This window comes from Gambusia affinis, linkage group LG15 (assembly GCF_019740435.1).
Source record: "Gambusia affinis linkage group LG15, SWU_Gaff_1.0, whole genome shotgun sequence".
In the NCBI taxonomy this organism is placed as follows: Eukaryota; Metazoa; Chordata; class Actinopteri; order Cyprinodontiformes; family Poeciliidae; genus Gambusia; species Gambusia affinis.
This window is the reverse complement of record NC_057882.1, coordinates 12,195,708-12,216,181: the sequence shown is the minus strand read 5'-3', so window position 1 is coordinate 12,216,181 and position 20,474 is coordinate 12,195,708. Positions and strand designations below refer to the sequence as shown.

General features: G+C 38.8%; 2 protein-coding genes across 7 annotated transcripts in view; one reads left to right on the top strand and one right to left on the bottom strand.

Moving 5' to 3' along the window:
- LOC122844927 (connector enhancer of kinase suppressor of ras 2-like) overlaps nt 1–14,517 on the top strand; it is a 40,544-nt gene extending 26,027 nt beyond the window's left edge. For 4 of the 6 annotated variants that reach the window (XM_044140779.1, XM_044140782.1, XM_044140781.1 and 1 more), the window contains exons 11-22: nt 624–826; nt 998–1,087; nt 3,505–3,689; nt 3,789–3,837; nt 3,957–4,135; nt 4,232–4,305; nt 5,592–5,663; nt 5,902–5,969; nt 8,951–9,051; nt 9,140–9,620; nt 13,087–13,286; nt 13,375–14,517. In XM_044140779.1, the coding sequence (XP_043996714.1) occupies nt 624–826; nt 998–1,087; nt 3,505–3,689; nt 3,789–3,837; nt 3,957–4,135; nt 4,232–4,305; nt 5,592–5,663; nt 5,902–5,969; nt 8,951–9,051; nt 9,140–9,620; nt 13,087–13,286; nt 13,375–13,422 (1,750 nt within the window). In that variant the 3' untranslated portion in view covers nt 13,423–14,517. The remainder of the gene's footprint in view (nt 1–623; nt 827–997; nt 1,088–3,504; nt 3,690–3,788; nt 3,838–3,956; nt 4,136–4,231; nt 4,306–5,591; nt 5,664–5,901; nt 5,970–8,950; nt 9,052–9,139; nt 9,621–13,086; nt 13,287–13,374) is intronic. The other 2 variants (XM_044140785.1, XM_044140784.1) reach the window with 1 other exon arrangement.
- LOC122844928 (olfactory receptor 52D1-like) lies at nt 13,951–18,344 on the bottom strand. Its single transcript, XM_044140786.1, has one exon. The coding sequence runs from the start codon at nt 16,450–16,452 to the stop codon at nt 15,532–15,534; it is 921 nt and encodes a 306-aa protein (XP_043996721.1). The 5' UTR covers nt 16,453–18,344; the 3' UTR covers nt 13,951–15,531.
- Between the last annotated feature and the right edge of the window lie 2,130 nt (nt 18,345–20,474).

The following is a 20,474-nucleotide window of genomic DNA, read 5'->3' as shown; positions in this document are numbered from 1 at the left end:
AAAGGAACCTGAAAAACCCATCATCTTGTTACATCTCTACAGAAAAGACAGAAAAAGTTTTGTGATGCTTCATCTTAAAGGAGTCGGTTTAATCTTTGCACACAAGAATCATTAAGAATGTAAAAATTTCACTTTCTTTGAGATGCTTTGACCGTTTTCACCTTTTGCCACTTTGAAAATTTGCATTTCAATTGTTTTCTGAACCAAAAGAAATCCGTCCACCGCCGGACGTTTTGCATAAATTACTGCCCACGTTGGGGACATTTTGTTCCCACTGTGACAACTGATCGTTTAAAATTTGCCGCAGTGAAATGCAGTTATGAAATACTTGCCGCCGGTATGAGGGAGGGTGCTTCTGATGAGAACGTCCAATTACTAAAGCACAAACAGAAATAATGGGCAGTCAAAGCCCGGTGGCTCCCCTGGGCAAATACTCATGAAAATAAAATATAAATACATCTGTGAGTCACAGCTGCAGACTTGTTCCTTTGTTCCCCCTGCTGAATATCAAGGCGTCCCTGTTTCTAATTAAAAACCCCACAGCAAACATCGACTTAGATCCACCTGTTTGCTCTGCCTGGAAGCTTATTTGACTTTCTCTGAAGTTTTGCTTTCTTTAAAAGAGACGAAAAGGAAAATCTGACCAACGAGGATCCTCAGTCGGATGCCCAAGCCGCAGAGCGATCCGAGTCGCCCAACTCCTACCTGGACCAGGAGTGTCAGCGGCGATTCCCTCTGGTGGAGGAAGACTCCATACTCTACTGCTACGAGTACGACCAGAACCAGGAGGCCTCGTCGGTCCGCAGGGGGAGCACTCCCACCTACGGTAGGAAATCGTGACCAATAGCAGCTTCATGTCATGGAAATAAGCGGCGTGTGGGTTTCTGGGTGGGTTTTTTTTTTTTTTTTTTTTTTGAGACATCTGCAGCTGTTTGATGTCTATGTGTGTGGACGGCTGTGTAATATTGACATCCCCCCCTGCGCCTACTTGCTGCAGGCAGGCTCAGGCCCATCTCAATGCCCGTGGAATACAACTGGGTGGGAGATGACGAAGACCTGGCGAAGCTGAGGAGAGAGAGCAGGAGAGGTGAGTGGGAGGCAGTGGGAGAGAGAGAGAAGGACAGAGGGAAGCTGGGGCGAGGGGGTGGAAATCTTATAATACCCGCACCCTCTCAGATCTCTGAGCCAAGAAGTTGAAGCATGAGCTGGCCTGTCAACACCGATAACATGCCGGATATCTGCTCCTTCCTCTTTCTCCTCCATATGTTCAGAATCTATAGCTGCTCCCTTGGTTTTTTTCTCCTTCATCCCCGTCTCTCTCGGCCCTGCTGTTCTCTGTTTGGATATAAAAAGTACACTGTTGCTCCGGCAACGGTATAAATGTATTTTCTTGAGGTGCTCACATTTCATTGGTGGCTGCTAAGTTAGGTGGTAAATGTGCCGGGAGGGGGCCGCGTTTCCTTTAAAATTTGACCCAAGAAAGGCTTGAGTGATGTGTTTGTGTCCTCTGGGAGGGAGGCTTGCTTCTCTAGGCTTTTCAAAAAAAGAAAGAAAGAAAGAAAATGATGTGTCTATATATATCTGCTTGAAACCTTTCATGGATATTTGGAGGCTTTTCTTTTTCTTGACAATTGCTTCCTGTGTAGATTGTATAATGATTTTTCAGACATTGCAGTAGATTTCTTGTTGCACAGACAGCGTGCTGCTGTGGATTTGATAACGTCGTCGTGCCTCACTAATCTACTTGTTACAGGTTGTTTGAAGTAAACTCTGTTTTATTCTTTTGTAATCGGGCATCACTCATCCAATCATGGTTAATGGCTGAGGAATAACAAGGATTTTCACATTTTGTGTCATTACATCCACAAACATCAACATATTTTCATTGTATTTTATTCCATAAAACTACATGAAATAATTGGAAAGTGGAAGGACTCTGATATATGTTTTTTTTAAAAAAAAGAAAACCTAGGACGTTTTGTGTGCATATTTACCTTTCAGAGTGACTTTTTCTTTTGGCTCATTAATTTGAACATCTGGATGCTGACTTTGACCAGACCATACTGAAATTCGGTTTTATTTTTAACGACGTTGTGGAAGATGAACCTCCGCTCTGGTTTGAATTTTTTTAGCAGTCTAATATTTGCCCTGTTTGTAGAAAGCAGACAGACACCGGAAAAAACTGGATTGTCATACATGCAGAAGACTTTTAACAGGTGAATCAGTAACATATCTGCTGACCTGTAGCTGCATCTATAGCGTTAACTGTCCTTGTGTCCTGGATCTGTGCTGTAAATCACAAGGCCTGCTTTATATTGCGTTTGCCCTTGTCCTCTACTGGGTATTCTCGTATAAAAATAAACTTAAGTATGTAAAAAAAAAAAATTAAATACCCTGGTTTTAGCTCCAGCATCCACCTTCTCATCAGATCTGCTTCCTTGTCCCTGCTGAAGACAAGCATTCCCACAGCATTATGCTGCCTTTGATATGCTTCATCATAGAGATGCATTGTTCAGGGTGTTGGCTCTTTGTGTTAATCATTAAGTTCAAGATCGATCCTATCACCTTCTTTCATGTGTTTGTTGTATACCCTACATGATTTCAAGTCAATTTAATTTAATTTAATTTTATTTTATTTAATTTGATCCAAAAATACTTTACTGATGCCAAATCAAAAGTTTTGTGGCAAACCAAAGAACTGAGGTCTCAACAATTACTTTCTTCCTGCCAGTAAGTGAGAATGGCCGACATTTCCAGTCCCTAGATGTGCACAGCTTGTAGAGGAACACTCTGCAGGACGTGTAGCTCTAATTGCAGAAACATGTGGTTCTACAAGGTTCTGACTCAGAGGAGCTGGAAACAAATGTATGCGACACCTGTAAGGAAAATGATGGTGGATTGTTCTCCTGCTTCTCAGTCGTGTTGCTTTGTGCTGCTCTGTCCTTTAAAATGAAGATGATATGCACAAAACATGTAAAAAAAAAAAAAAAGGTAAAGTCGTCAATACTTTGGCAGCTATTTTTTCAGGATAAATAATAATTGGGAAGTGGAGTGGATGCAGCTTCTGTTTATCACCCTAATAAGCAAGCCTCAGCTTCATGTCCCACTGAGACCAGCTGAGACGGAGTCTGTGAAATGGATCTGTCACTGCAGCTGCAGCAACATCTAAAACCTGTCTGCAGCTGACTGTGGACTGCTTAAAATCTGTGTACCTTCATTCGCAACAGGACTGCTCAGAGTCTGCCTGGTAGATTGTGTCATTTTATCCCCACACAAATAAATGATACCCCAAAATGGAGCCTACTGGGTATTTCCAAAGGTAAATTGGAAAACTGTGACTTCATTTAACCATATTCCTTGCAGGCAGACATCCATCACTTTCTTTCAGAGAGACGTGTAGCTGAAATGGACCCCGAACTTTTAATTATTCATTCCTGAAAAGCGTATAGTACCGTAAATTCAGGTGTGTGGAGTCTTGAGTTGGCTTCTTTCTTGTCCCTGCAGAAAACTCCCTCCTGCGTTTCCCCAGTGAGGACAAACCCTCTGGGGAGAACTTCTTACTGGGCCGCAGTCTGAGTCAGAACAGAAGGAAGATGGAGCGAGGAAGCAGCCCCACCCACTACACGCTTGTTCCCGCCCTGGAAGTCGCCATGTCCACGTCCAGCTCAGACTCTGCATCGCTTTACCACGTCAGTCCCTCTAAGAAGCAAGATGTAGCAATAGGAACATATATTACAACTAAAATCTGTTGCCTTTATCTTTCATTTCTTCTTCTTTTTCATTTTCAGGTGTTTGAGCGCTCCTCAATGCTGTCTAGATCTAAGAAGAAAAAGCAAGGTAGAAGCACCTGCTTTGCCTCATTTTTATGCAGACATGAAAAGTGTTTATGTCTGCATGAGCAAGTGTTTGTTTGTTTGTTTTTCATGAGGTGTTTTCTTCTTTTCTGCCACCTGCAGCTGCAAGCCCCATGGCCTCCATCAGTAAACGAAGGATTTCCTGCCGGGACCTGGGTCAGGGCGACTGCCAGGGCTGGCTGTGGAAGAAGAAAGATGCTAAAACCTATTTTTCGCAGAAGTGGAAGAAATACTGGTTTATCCTGAAAGACACGTGTCTTTACTGGTACATGAATGAAGAGGTGAATAGGATTTAGATTTAAAAAAACCAAAACACAGACAGTACTTATAACACAAATAAGATTCTTTGTATGTAACTTTACTTTTGCTTGTGTCAGGATGAGAAAGCAGAGGGCTTTGTGAGTCTCCCAGAATTCAGGATTGATCGTGCCACTGAATGCAGAAGAAAATAGTGAGTATAAATTTATATTGCTGCTCTGAGATTTGAGGATTTTTAAAAAATTTTATTATAAATATTGCACTTCGTAAAGCCGAATTACTCAGAGATATATCAGGTGTCCTAAAATATTTAAACAAAGGTCAGACATTACCAATATACAGTAAAAGTATCTCAAAAAAGTATATATGCTTACATGTACGTATAAATATATAATTTTTAAAATTACCTTTGAAGATGATTGAAAGCGGTAGCACAAATATGTCAAATTTGCGATAAAAAACAAACTGTGCACGTAACGCACATTGTCCGACAACGTTGTGACCAAAGTCTCCAGCAGTTGTGTTGGTACGTGAGCAGAGATTTTAGATGACAGATTGGAGCTGAATAATTTAGGACTCAAGTCTTTCTTCAGAGTAAAGCTTTCTTCAACAAAGAACCACATATTGGCTGCGCGACTTCACGTCACGGCACGCTTTGGCTCAAACTGAGCGGATTGTGGCGCAGAGGTGGAAGTGAAGCTGAACAAAGAGTTTGAATTACCGTATTTTCTGGATTATAAATCGCTCCGGAGTGCAAGTCGCACCAGCCATAAAATGCATAATAAAGAAGGAAAAGACATATATAAGCTGCCCTGGAGTATTAGTCGCTTTTTTGGGGGAAATTTATTTGATAAATTCCAACGCCAAGAACAGACATGTTATCATGAAAGGCAATTTAAAATAAAAATAAATTAGAGGCAACAACAGGCTAAATAATTGTCTGGTATGCTAACATTACATCATGACACATAAACACCAAACTGAGAACGTGCCTGGTATGTTAACATAACACATTAAGAGTTATTCAGATAACTATAGCATAAATAACATGCTAACAAGTTTACCAAACCATCCGTGTCGCTCCAAATCACTAAATCCAATGAAATCTTCATCCTGGGTGTCACTTTTAAACAACTCCGCTAACTCCGGAGGTAGTTAGCGGAGTATATATCCGCTAACTACCTCCTATATATATATACATATAATTATTAGCCAGTACATATACAACAAATAATATGAACAATAAAAACAAAAATGTGAGAAAGTCAGTTTAAACTTCTTTAAATGTAGCCATAAATAATAACAAAATAAAATAAATAAATAAAATAAAATATTCAGCTCCGCCACATATATGTCTTAAAAAAAGAAAAGAAAAAAGAAATGTAGCCATGATTTAATCTTGTATTCATATGTTAATCTCCGCTATACTGCTTGGCCTTGTTTGTACTCTCACATACAATTAAACTTCTTCTCTTTCAGTGCTTTCAAGGCTTGCCATCCCAAGATAAAGACCTTCTACTTTGCTGCGGAAAATGTAGATGACATGTCCCGGTGAGTATCCGAGGTTTTGATAGTCGTGCTGCAAACTCCTCCAGTGCTGCATTTCAAACCGTCTATTGTCCAAGAGCTGAACTGCCTTATTAAACCTCCCACTCTCTTCAAAACTGGGTAGTTTTGCAAGGTAATTGGTCAAAGAGAGAAATATAATCTTTCAAAAAAACAAAAAAAGAAGAAAAAGCATTACAAAATCATTAAAGTTATGCGTCATCAGTGTTATTCTCCCCCACAGGTGGCTGAGTCGGCTCAGTATGGCTGTTGCAGGCTACTCTGAGCAGGAGAAAATGCGCCAGGAACAAGGTGAGATTAGTCACAGAGCCCTTTCACGAAGCTGTAAAAAAAAGAAGTCAGCTAAGGGTCAAGAGCTGCTAAATGGCACAGTGGGACATCAGGTTGTGATGATGTGAACCTCCTTCGAGAATCATAGATGAAGTCTGTGTTCTTTAAAGTTTATTCACATCGTTCAGTACTGAGTGATGTTATCTTCGCACGCAAAGACGTCAAAGACTTTAAATTAACTCGCTGGTGCAAAATGTTCTCTGCTATGTGGATATAGCGGATAAACATTTAGTATGATGGCTATTGTTTAAAAAAACTATCAGCCTTACTGTGGTTTTGTAAGAGTGGGTCAGATAGGTTTGCTACAAAGTATTATTGCATGTGGAGGGTATTGTTTCTGCACCAAAAATGTTGTTGTCAAGACAGAGGAAGGGTTAGCATGCTATCGTAATTATTTTTAATAATATCATGTTTATTAATTGTTTATTTTACATGATTTCACATAGATGCTTTTGTCGGAACACTGACTGTGTTTCTGTTTTTATATTTTGGCTTAAGTATGAGGCCCTGCGTATACAAACAAAGCTTAAATTTAAAACATAAATCAGTAATATAGATAATATTCCAATGATAAATAATGCAATACTATAAAAGGATAAACATATAGAGTTGTAGAATGTTTATGCCATTGTTTTAAGATAGTGTATGATTCAAATGAAATTAAGCAGACCTAACACAAGAGAGATTAGTTCAGAAGACAGCATATTTACTGCAACAAATTAATGTGCAATTGAGTGATTAATGACGGCCAGAGTGTACAACATTAAGATTTTCTGTAGTGTTTTTACAAGCTGTGATTAATTAAATTAACAGTCACAAACCAATTAGGTCTGCGACCTGTGTTGTGTTTTCACGAGTGGAGATGATGCTCCAAGCAATTTTAATTAGGTTACCCCAGAGCCGGAGGGAACAAAGGGCCCTGGGGTATCACTAAGCCCCTGCCATGCTTCATTGTAGGCAGCGGGATCTTTTCAGTGTTTATGTCATTCTTCCTCCTCCGTACATACTCCCGATCCAACTAATTAGCATTCGCTGCTAAGTAGCTAGTGACAGCCAGAGGCCGAGTAAAACTCGCATACTTCACTTCTGCATGGAGTGAGGGCTCCAACATGTTCGAAAAGCCTTCTGCGCACAGTTATGAAGTCCAAAATGCGGCTATATTTAACTCCTGAGGTTCTCTGTCGGTTGAAATATCCCAGCTTTACTTTCAGTGCCTCTGCTTGTATCTGGGGAAAGCTGACAAACTGTATTTGATGGAGAATCTGGAGTTCTATAAAGTGTGCTAATCAAATATTTAAATGGCTTTTTCAGTTTTGGAACAACACCAACCCAGGCAAATTTTATCATAGCAACTAAAAACATTGGTAAAAAAAAATGAGCAAACTTTTCCCTTAATTCTGAAGATTAAAACACATTGAGTAGACTGCTGTCATGTCTTTCTTATTCTGAAGAAGAAATTAAATTAGCTTCTGTGTCAGAAAAAAACAAGGTAAAAATTTTTTCCACTCAATAAAAATAATTAAATATAATGTTGAACCCCTCTGTTTGGTTTTCTAATTGTACAACCAATTTGGGAGAACACTCTTTAGCTTTTGTACCTAAAGTAAAATATTTATATCATTACACTTGCAGGAGAGCTGCCTTAGTTTTGTGGTACAGTATAGTATAGTATAGTATAGTATAGTATAGTATAGTATAGTATAGTATAGTATAGTATAGTATAGTATAGTATAGTATAGTATAGTATAGTATAGTATAGTATAGTATAGTATAGTATAGTAACTTTTATGTTTTATACATTTGGAAAAAGTCCAGAGTTCTTTACAGGTAAATGAGAGCTAGAAATAAGATGCACAATATATTGGCATCGAGAACAATATCAGTAGATGTTTTTTTTTTGTTTTTTTTTTGCATATAGTTATCAATCCCATAAATAAAATTTGCTCAAGATTAACGACCAAAGTTTTTTCCATCTTGTTGCCATTTGTGTGGCTTTGGAGAGGGAGGGCAGTGGGTTGGCTATGCAGTATTTGCTGTGGCATGTAATATAATTGAAGAGCAAGATTATGAAGTGTTAAACTGAAACAAAGACACTTTCCCTACACTTTCAATTTGTTGAAAGTGTAGGGAAAGTGTCTTTGCTTAATATATAAATATTTACTGAAATACATCAGTAAACATTGGCCATAACAGCAAGATTTAAATCCTACGTTGATCCCTAATTTATCAAATTCATTCCTTGCAACAAGGTCCTTAGGCTTGAAATCAGATATTTTAAGCCTATCTGAAATATCTAGTAGGCTTGATATGGCCCATCATAAATTCTTCAGTACTAACTATGACACCAGTTAAATAAATGTGTGCATATTTTAAAAATAAACTGATTCGGAATATAAAGATGAACTTATCTGATTTAATTAACATCAAGGTTATCTGCTTTTCTGAGTTAATTTGGGAATATAAGATCACGTTAATACATTTCAGTTAAGACATTTTTGACTTCATGGCCAGCAGAAATACTTTCCTTCCAGCAGAGTATTTCTGCTCCTAACTGAGGCAGGCTGGATATTTTTGTTATTCATATAGCTTAATGTTCTTTGGCTTCTAACAAACTGACAGGAAGTAATGCAACTAACCCTTCTGCTATTTGGAGGTGCCTACGTACAAACCCTGCCAAGGTGGGTGTGTGAGAACAATTTTATCTTTGGAGAGGGGCCTTTTTTTTTCATTGTAGCCAAGTTTTTGTTTTTTTTTTTATTAGCTCCATAACACCTCCAGAAGATTTCACAGGAAGTTCTAACACCTTATATCTGTCCATCTTCATTTTCAACTTCAACCCGATACAGTTAGAGCACTTTATCACGACTGCGGCTTTCTGGTGTATGAATATCTTGCGTAGCTTTCCGTGAATTTTATTGATATAAATGTGTGATTTATTGCAGATTACTGGAGCGAGAGTGATCACGAGGACATGGAGATGCCCCCAGGACCCAAACGGGACAGTCCACCGCCCCCTTATGACACCTATCCCAGAGCAGCCTCAGTGAGTTTTCACACAGTTAGTCTAAAAGATGCAGCAGGTATCACTTTGCGGCTCTGTTTTCTAGCTATAGCCGTCTGTTTTTATGTAGGTAAGTCCCTACCTGGAGCCAAAGCGTAGCCACCTCTCCTCCTCGGACACATTCCAGTCCCGTTCCTCACACGAGGAGTTCCACTCGGAGCCTCAGGAAAGCAGCAGCAACAACAGCGTCTCCCCGGGGCAGAAGGCGAGCAGCCACCGAAACTCGTGGCAGGACCAGATGGAAGGCAAATCCAGGATGCAGTACCTGCAGACGTATCCCGTGGAAGAATCCATACAGTCTGAGGACAGGGATCAGCTGGCCATGGAGTACCGCAGGCAGTCCACTCTGCCCGCACAGCGCAGCCTGCTGCAGGAGCAGTACAGGGCGCTGCCGCTGCCCCTCAGGGCCAGCATAGATTCTGACGCAGGAGGAAAACCTCGCAGCTTTACTCTTCCAAGAGACAGCGGGCTCCATGCCATCCTGGCGGCCACCGCTGCATCGGACCAGAGAGAGACCCAGAACTACCAGCTGGACCGGGCCAGAGACACAGGTCAGACTCAGAGAGCCTAAACAGTACATTTTACATACATATGTATTGCTGAGGAAGCTGCTTCTTTGTTACATTTTCTACACTTTGATAAATGTTCTTATCTTCCTCTTATTTTCCATGAGATTTCTTAATTAAACCGTTTCACAAAATCTTGACAAAACGAAAAGAGAAAAGTTAGTTCTTCTCCTACTTGGGACTGATTGCTTGAAGAGAAAATGCAATTTGAAGATGATTGAACAGTTAATATAGCCTTTTGTTTTACTCACATTAGTCTCAGAAAAGATTTTCAGAGTAGGAAGATGTGTCTTTGGAAACTGCATAAAAGAGTGCAAAACATACAGCTCTGTAATGCGCGCATAATTTATTTTTAGTGTGCTTTACCTTTGACGTGGAAACATCTGGGGTTTATTATTTTTGCTCAGTAAACAACAAAAGTCACAAATGATGACACTGGGGCAGAAATTCAGTTCCTGTCACAGGGGTGTGAAATGCAGTTTCATTTTGGGCCACATCAAAAATAATGAATGTCCCCAAAAGGCTGGTTGTGGCAGGATGTAATAATAAAAAAACTACCCATTAGCAAACTGGTGAAATATTAATAAATAGCTGTATCTGCATTTAATGAGAACTTCTTGACATTAAATATTATTTAACATCTTTTCACATTGGTGTAATTTGACAGTATACAGAAGAAAAACAGCATAGCCTTGAATGCTATAATAATATTTAAGTACACAATTATTAATTTGAAGGTTCTTTTTATGTGACCCTCTGCAGTCTACAGGGTCGCATAAAAAGTTATGGCCGCCCTGATTTGGCCCCCGAGCCTCAAGTTTGAAACATGTGCTCTAGCAGGACAGCAAGCCTAAAGATACATACAGACAGAGCTACAGGGGTGGCAGCCACCGCAAAGTTTGATCTTTATAAGTCCCTGCTCCAGAACAATTAAACAATTGTTTAACAGATCAATTAAAATGGCTAAATTAACTCTGTAGTCTGTTATCAAGTTCTGCAGGAACCCCCTAATGGCCCATACATTTGGTGTGAGTGTATTTCACCACAAAAACATCTAAAACATGCAGGACAGTGACTCTTGAGCACAGATGGTGACTTTGGACACCATTTGGTTCAATCAAAGCATATCCATATGATAGAATGGCCAATTCAAAGTCCAGGCCCAAATTTACCTAAGCTAAGGCATGACAAAACCACCTACATGATTTAATAAGACGAACTACCGTCCTTTCATTCTGTGTACACAAAAGCACAAACGTGTTGCAGTTTTCGTCAAACGCCAGCACCATCTTGTGACGTAATCGGAGTAAATCAATCTGTAAACATCGAGGCTGAGTACACAGAAGCAGAGGAAGTCGTGTGCGATTTCAGCGAAGAAATGTTGGAGCCATTGTTGGTTCCTGAACAATATGGCTTAAAAAAATGGGTTTGTAGTCCTTCAGTAGAACCAGCTTCATCTTCTTCATCACTCCATCTACAAAACTGGAGATAAACTCCTCAAGTCTTCGATGAAATCGCTCACAACTTCCTCCGCTTCTGTATGCTCACCCTAGATGCTTCTGGTTTGATTTACCCTGATTACGTCACAAGATGCCGGTAGCATTTGACCCAGTCACTACAGACAAAAACATCAACACTGCATTTATGGTATTCTCTGAGAAATATTTATCATTAAAAGGTTTCGCAGAATGAGCACATTCTGTGAAAGCACAGTAGTTCATCTTTTTACATCACATAAGTGGTTTTATTGTGTCAGTGCCACTTAAAATAACACAGAACTGAAAGACAATCCAAAGCTTTATATTTATAGCATATTTGATCCCCGTGGCATCATTACATTGGTTCTAGGGAGCAAAAAGCATCGACGTCGACCTTTATAGTAGATCAGGGGACTGCACAATAGATGTTGATGAAAATGTCTCCTCATTTTAACGGCGATGAAGTCTTTCATCTGGATTGGAGCGCACAGTTGCCCCTATTTGTCATCAGGGATGTTTTTAAATTCCAAATATTCAGTCAGAGCCAGCAAATGTCAAAGGTTTAATGCTTACTGTTGTTTATTTGCAGGGTTGTATTGGTAGTCGGCCCATTTGCCATTCCCCCCTAAACCTTGAGGTCGTTTGTGTGTGGAAGATCAAATTCTGTTTCCTGTTTGATACTGATTGATTTCGGCTCTTCTTTTTCTGACTCTTTATCCCCTCTTTTATTTTGCTTTCTCTCGCGCTCAGTCCAGATGCCACTGTAGCCTCTCGGCTCTGTTTGGACAGAAGAGCACAGAGTAATCCTTTCAGTCAATGTTAATATTTGATTTTGAACAAAATAAAGAAACACACACCTATCTTCATTTATCTTTTGCATTTCCCATGAAGATAAAAGGAATGCTAAACAAGCGTCAAAGTGATATGCATTTCAAAGCCCAGGCAGCCCCAAAGCTTCAGGATGCTACTTTCCAAATACAAAACAGGCATTTCACAGGATAGACCATAATGTAGTGTGCCTCTCCTGCCAGAAGGGGGTGCTGTATGTTAATAGAAGGTAAATAAACATCCTCAGTTTATTTCTACCCCTAACCATGGCCTATTACATTAAGTGTTCCCTTTTCACACATAAAACCAAATAAAACTTAACATGTGTTTAATTTGTCTTTCAGCAAATAAATACTAACTTATTACTTAGTAAAAGCGTTATTTCTACATGTTTTTAGTTAATTAAATATAAAAAAGTTGCCATTTCAGAAATTACTTAAGCCAAATATGGTAGAAAATGGAACAAAGGTTGTCCACAAACAGGTAAAAGTAGCAACACTTTATAATATTACTGAAGTAAAAGTAAAATGTATGGTGGTGTAAAAATTCTTCTACAAGTTTTTCTTCCACAAGTCACTCAAATAACAGAGTAAATGTAACTAGATACTACCCAGCTCTGCAAATGAATATTACTAAAACATGGTTGCTCTGGTTTATAGCAAAATGAATATTGGATTTTTGTTCCATCATTTACGCTGCATCTGCTCGGCCATCTGATTTAAAATGTGAGCTCACACAGAGCATCCACATAATGGTGCATAATTGTTAAGTTGAAGGTAAGTCTTAATAGATTACAAACCCCTTCGCAGAACAGCAGGATTTATGCTGAGTTTAAATTACACACAGCTGGACTCAGATTACTATTAAAGTGACTTCTGAAGGCATTGGGTTCCACTGAATTTTATTTATGGGATCAGAGTAATGCCACACTTTCATTTTTATATCTAACAATTATTTTAAAAAACGTGCTTAATTTTCTTTTTACTTTATAATTACGCACTAGTTTGTTCTAGTCTATGAAATAAAATTTCTAGTAAAACACACATATGAAGATTCATACGGGTGTGTGAACTCATTGCTCTGCAGATTTCAGATTTTATTGAGATGTAAACATTCTGCTTTTATTTGCTGATCTGTTTACTGAGGTCGTGGACGTGACTGTCGAATGCAGACGGACTCACTGGTGGATTTGTACCGGGCCCTGGAGCAGACCAATCTGTCCACCTCTGCTGACCCCAGATCAGCCGGTCGCCTCGAGTACAAACGTTCCTTTGTCCGCAGAGTTAACGACCCCCTCCTAAACGACAAGCTCCACCGCCTGCGGATTCTTCACAGCTCACTGAAGGTATAGAAACAACTTCCAAGAACCAATTTGTTTCCATCTGTGCCTCGTTTTGCTGATTAGTAATCAGTACTTTTTTTTTCCCCGGCAGAATGTTCCTCTTCAAGACACAAACCGGTCGCTGGGGTTTTTAGATTAGTCCCGCTGAGCGCCACACCCCCACAGCTTGGCTTCTGCTTGTGCCTCACATTTGGAGTCAAAGGCACCAAAACACATCTTATACCTCCTCAGCCATCCATCCATCTATCCATCCTTTTATTTCTTTCTGCTTCTTCTCTCAAAAGCAGAAACAAGAACTACTGATGTCACTTTTTGCCTCATCTCATTCTCAAGCAGGGCAGGGATCCAAACAAAGATTGGATTAATAAAGTAACTGAAAGCACTTTGTGTCCATTTCAAAGATTCATCTGAAAGCTTTTAAAAATCATCACTTTCATGCATGGCAACCTCCCCTGCCCTTCTGTCTAGTTGTTTTTATACCTTTACGCTGGAGTCGTGTACAGCTGCTCTTTAAAAAGCATCTTTTTGTTTGTACGTCACTTTTCATTGTGCATGTACATTCGATCCATGGGTATGTTTGTTTTGTGACTGTACAGGGTGTTACACATATTAACATATGTTGTATATTTAATATTACATTCCTACAACAGTGACCACACCACGTTTCTTTTTTTTTTTTGGCTACCTATTTAATCCGTACATCAAGTGCTGTGCCTCAGTGATAGTGAATGTACATTGTACCTTTTTAAAAAGAGAGAAAAGACAGAAGATTTAGAGAGAAAGCTATTTCCTCAGAGCAGAGGCATTAAAATGTGACGCCTGGCAATAATGAACTTATGTATATTACAATGGCGCGATAAGAATAGTTGTCTATTTTTGTATGCATGCTGTCTATCTGATTGTTTGTATGGCAGTTTTGTAATTCTAAGTGCATTTGGTTCAGAGGATACTGGTGTTATTGCTCCCACCCTTCCACCCACATCTCATGCACACAACCAGCACAGTGTGTTTTCTGTACTTATTATAGGCACTGGCCCAGAAATGTGATTTTTCTTTTTTTCTCTATTAATGTTAACCATTAAAAAAAATTGTATTTAGTAAGTGTTTAATGGAGAAGCATGCTCTGTGAGACTAAAGTACATTATCATGCCATTTGAAGCTGACTCATATTGCACACCTGTGCCATATTGTAGCTACATATTTTTTTTTCTATTGATTAAAATATGGTACAGGCATAAACAAGGCTTGTTGTTTTATCTCATTCAGGTCAAAGAGAAACTGACAAAAATCTTGTTGCTTAACAGATGTAGAATAAAATATTAATTAATAACCTAAAATTAGAAAAATACACAGTGTTATAAAAACACAATTTATTCTTAGAATCCCAATATTGACCCTAAAATTTCAAATAAATGATTATATTGGAATTACTTATCGCAGTCAGGCCTGCACAATATTGAAAAATCTTACAATTGCAGCAATATTGGTAAATATTGTGATTATAGTATAAGCCTGTTTTCTTCTTTCCACTTTTTCTAATCTGAGCTTTCTACTCTGTGACCTTTATCATTATCGATAACGTCAGGACTCGTTTTCTAACTTGGAGGACAGAAAATCAAAACTTAAGACTCAATAAACTTGAAACAGACTTTTAGTTTTGATAGAGATAGTTAGATTTCTCTGGAAAATAAAGTACTCTTTAGTTTTTAATAATGTCAGACTTTGCTAATTATTAGAGAAAATTTTTAATAGGTTTTAAATGATTCTGTGATAACAATAATAATATCTATAAAAAGTCAAAAGGAGTAGGGCAGAAACTGTGAAATATTATTTCAAGCATGGAAAAAATTCGACTTTATTGTTAAATAATCCCAGAAAATACTTTGCAAACTTAAACATAAGCATTGTGTTATTTATACAAGCTTCTTGAGATAAAATCATAAAATCTTTGCTCTGTGTAGAGTTCAAAGCAGCAGAAACTATGAACAGGATGAAAAAGGTGTGCTAAATATCAGAGGGGACAGTGTGTTTTTAAAAGCATTTGTGCATCTACTGAAATAAAGCTAAATTGTGGATAAACATTTAAAAACTGGCAAGATTAACAGCACTCAAAAATAAACAACATTATTTAACATGACTTCAGACTGCTGTAAATATAAGTCCTAAAATAAAGCCACATTTGGAGGATTTCTGAACACCATGCTGGATGCATATTTAATGAACCCAAATCTAAAATATCTCGACTACGTCACTTGCACTTGGTGAAAAGCTTGATGAGTCGGACTCTTATTATTTGTGTGCCCAAGCCGTATATTAGGGCATTTAGGAGCGGTGGGAATATCAAACAGTACAGGGACAGAAAGAGCTTAGTGTGATAAGACATGTGCCTGTTGTCGAGACGACCTTGTGCCAGCTCAAAAAAGCACCCAGTGGCGTAGTTGATTACAGCCAGTAGATGGGGAATGCAAGTACGGAGGGCCTTGAATTTGGATTTGCTGAACGACATTTTGCAAATCTTCAGGATGTGTCCGTATGAGTAAAAGATCATGATCAGCTGAGGAGCCGTGTAGAGAGCTGCAGACCGCAGACCGATGATGTTAACTATAAATGTACTTGTGCATGCAAGCTGCACAAGCAAGTAGTTGAGGCAGTAAAGCTTGTCTATGGTCCGGCCACAATATGGCAGCTGGAGAGTAAAAACAAAAACCACGCTCAGTGCCAGGATGGGGTAAAGCCACATAAAAACAATCAGCTTCACTATCCTCTGAGACATGATCACATGGTAGGACAGTGGATGACAAACGGCTACGTATCTGTCATAGCTCATCACCGCGAGAATAGTGAATTCGGTGATGACATACGTGTGTATAACAAAGACCTGCGTCTGGCAAAAAGAAACAGAAACCTCGTGTGTATGAGAGAGAATGTTGATCAGCATCGCCGGCAGCAAGGCGGTGCTTCCTATCAGCTCATTCACGGCCAAATTACACAAAAGCACATACATTGGCTGATGCAGGGATTTTTCACTATAAACCACCCTGATCAGCAAGACATTCTCAGTGATGATGGTGAGGTACACGATGAAGAAAATGCAGAAATACATGGACTTGAGCTCCTCCATTCCATAGTAAGCAGACAGATAAATCGATGTAACAAGAGAGAAATTCATGTTGAAACAACTTGATCTGAGCTGGTGACTTAAATCTGTTTACATGTTTGGGTCTGAATGGCATTCAATTGCACTGAGCAGTAAAACTGCAGCTTTATATTTGTTCTTCTGTGAGAGAAAGTCACATCCTCTTCACCTGTGCACCAATAACTTCACAGCACGTAAGCAGTAGTTTTGTTCCTCCGAGATCAAAACATAAAACATTGCATCATCTATGTACAAGCAATTTATTCTTTTATCGAACTGGTTACCCTAAACTGAGACTCAATAACTATCTACATGTTATAAATTAGCTCAAATTAATGCATCAAAATGACAAATTTCTTATTTTTGTGACGCATACTGGTATTGTTTTTACAGCAAGAGTTGTATAAAAATCAAAGCAGTGATGATTAAAGAAAGAAGAAGAATCTATTTTTTATTTTACTATTTAAATATAATAAAATTACAAATTTCTTGTGTGAAATCACAGCACTACAATGATAGACAAATATATTTATAGACGTTTTACACACCTTTGTCTGGAGTGCCACACAATTTGACTGATTTCGATTTTGGGTTTTGCTTTAATTTGGTTTAATTCTGGCTCCTTCTGAGGTTTTCTTGGGGGTTATTATTTTGTAACCCTTGGTGGACGTTATTATTATTATTTTTCTTTTTTCTTAAGTAAAATTGTTTATTTTCACCTGCCAGCCTCCTTGTTGCATTTGAGTTCTTCCCTATTATGTGACATTTATAAAAAAAAAAAAAATGCAGCTTTTTGGGAGTCAACATGCTGCGGTGTTGTATGCAACGTTTCCCCTAGTGGATTATAAGCCTGGTGGGCCACCAGGCTTTACTTCCCCCCACCTCCCACTCACCCATATGGGGCTAAGCATAGTTTGCTTATTTTATATTGGGCTTTTTATGCACCACTACCAATAAAGACGGATTAAGCTAGGTTCATACGCAATGAACTGGCATAAGTTCCCAAAATATGATGCCTGCTCATGCATGTTAGAATTATTGTAACTTTTAACACAAAAACACAGTGGGCCGCTAATGGACTGCCCTGGGGCCCCCTACCTCTGAGCTTAGCAAGTTTTCTGGGGGAAACCTTGTATGTATTTTCTTTATTTTTGCTAAATTGTTCCAGGCTGGGAAATGGAATAGAATAGACTTTATCATCCCAGTGTGAAATTTGTCTTGGTCAAAATGCTGCACAGTTGCCAATGAAAACTGTAAACAACACACAACGATAAAACTCTGGTTCAAAGCAATCAACAAATTGAGGGTATAATATGTGGAGTGAAAGTTTTTACTGGAGCTCCGTCTGATTGAGGGTGAAACAAATGACAGTCAGTCTGTTGGTCCTACACTGTGGCCTCCATCCTATTGACACCTACTGCTCATATTCAGAGAGCAGCAGGTGTCTACAGTCAGGGGAGATGATTTCTGCTGTTCTTATCGTTGCTTGTTCACATGTAGCCTGTACGGGCTCGTAATCACCTAAGCGGATTATTTTCAGAGCTGCTGCATAAATGTGGGCCAGCTTGTTCCTGAGTTGGATAGTTAGGCTTTGATTCTGTATTGTTTAATGCTTTCCAGGGCTTTTAATTAGTACATAATATTAAAGAAAACATACTTAACATATTCAGTTAAGTTGCCTTTATTTTGGTCATTTATAATTATCCAATCCGTAAAAGAGAGACATTTCCAAAATTCAAGATTATACAGAATCCACTAATCTAACTGAGCGTGTGATCAAAATCAATTTCTATGTTGTTTGTTGTTTCATTTAAAGATCCAGGTTTTGGTCAAAATATTACGACCACATCAGATTGAAAGTTGAATAAAAACTGGTTCAGCCTTTTGTGCTCCTTGACTTTTTATTGCAGAAAAATTTGATCAATATAACCCTATTGCTAATGACTTGTATTGCAGCAACTGGAGTAAAAAATAAAAATAAAAAATCTTTGAAACTTTCCAATTGTTAGCTGTTTGTCAGGATGAATTTGTACTTTTCCACCAAAAACCCTCCAGTGGATACTTAAGAGCAAACGTAACCATGTTAAATCACAAATGAGTTTGTGACCAATTAGTCACTGTATGTCTTTGTTCCTCTTGAAAGTAATTAAGACAACTGATTTACAACAAGGGACGCTTGTTTGGACAGCACCTGGAGAATAGAGATACAAGTCAGGAGACAACCATTAATGACTTCCCTTTGGAAAAATACTGATGCAACACTGATGAAACTGTCCAAGACGCTTGACCCTTCGGCAATGCCGGTCACCGCAGTATTTTTTTTATTTTTGTTATTCTTATCACCTGGATTTTACAAATTAGACATTTGGCAACACCTTTGTAATGATATCCAGTCTCTCAAAGTATCAAAAATCAATCTGACGCAACTCTTTATATGAAAATAAGCACCACCAGAAATACCACAAAATGTAAAAGTAGCATATTTGGTCTAATATGGATTGTTTAACTTTTGTGGATCCTGTCTGAGATAGATGGAATAAACTGACCCTAAACACTTTGGTCACATTAAGACTGTCCTCTTCAGACTTTGGATGCCCAAAGGAGTGCTTTTAGATCATTACAGAATCAAATAAACAATATTTAAGGGAAACAATCCTCTTCATCTGTTTACTGGGTTAAGCTGATGGAGTCTTTATGGTTTGTACAGAGGAAAAACATAAGGTCCTTCAGAAATTGTAAGCAAAAATCCCTAACATATGATACAAGCAAAAATGAATGTAATTTTGGATTTTTAAGTTCTTCTTAAATTCAGCTTCTTGGAGACATTCACCTCCATGATTAGTGTTGACGTGTGGAACTAGTCAGCCAATCAGAAGCAAACATAAGGTGACATAAATAGACTAAACTCATATGACACTTTTGTAGTCCCACTTACAACTTCACTTACTTATGTGGAAGCTTTAATTGAACCCACAAATTTGGAACCCCCATACAGTACGTCAGACTATCACATTTGACAGATTTAAAGAAAAAATTATATCAAGAATCTATTAGTATAGCCATTGCAAGTTATTGTCATCTTTTGTTAACAGTCTGACATGCTGGTAAAGAAAAAGAAATCAGTAGAATTTGGATATTAGGACAATTTTAGAAACAATTGCAGATGTGCTCTCCTTCTTTGGAACGCAAGCTCCAGAGACAGTTTTGGAGGCTGCGCTCATTTATCACAAAGAAGGCAACCTCGTATCGTCCAGGGAGCGAGAGCCAGGAAGAATGTGCAAAATGTGATTTAAAACCGGCTATTCTTCTTTTGGAAGATTTCAGTGTCTTGTCCCATGACAACACTTGGATCACGGGTTAAAAACGCTGAATCTGTTTTCACGATGTAATTAGGAAAAGCATGTTCTCTTGAGGCTTCTGGTGCCGAGTCAATATTAACATCTGGTGACCAGCCTGCTGCTTCTTATTAACCTCACTCCTCCTTGCTGACCAAAACTACGCAGATCCACACCAAACCATCACTTTGGAGCGTCACTGTCAGGCTCAACCATGTTTTCATATCGTACAGCAGCTTTCCTCATCTCAATGCTCTTACTTCTCCATGGTGAGTTTCGCTTTTGACGTTCTACATGGTTTCCTGCAAATGGTAGTACTTTTGTTACTTTTCCACACATTGCTGTTGTTTTTCAGTTGTTGAAAATGAAGCCGTATCGTTTCCGTGGTCCTGCCCCACCCTCAGTGGAGTCTGCAGGAAGGTTTGCCTTCCAACAGAAATGTTCTTTGGACCTCTCGGCTGCGGCAAAGGCTTCCAGTGAGTAGAATTATGAAAATGCTTTATCTGAACACATTGAGCATCTATGGTAGCAAAGGAAATTCAATTGCTTTTTCACTCTTAGGTGCTGCGTTTCTCATTTTCTATGAGGTGGACATATCTGATCAGAAATCCAGTCGTGCTACGAGACGCTCCATTCATCAACGATAAAGAGAAGCAGACATCGCGTAACAGGATGTACTTTGTGACATTTTAACTGCTCACCTGTTTATTCTTGTTTGAT

Bases quoted from the DNA above. Each gene is read 5' to 3' on its own strand.
- LOC122844928 (XM_044140786.1), bottom strand. From the start codon at position 16,452: ATGAATTTCTCTCTTGTTACATCGATTTATCTGTCTGCTTACTATGGA.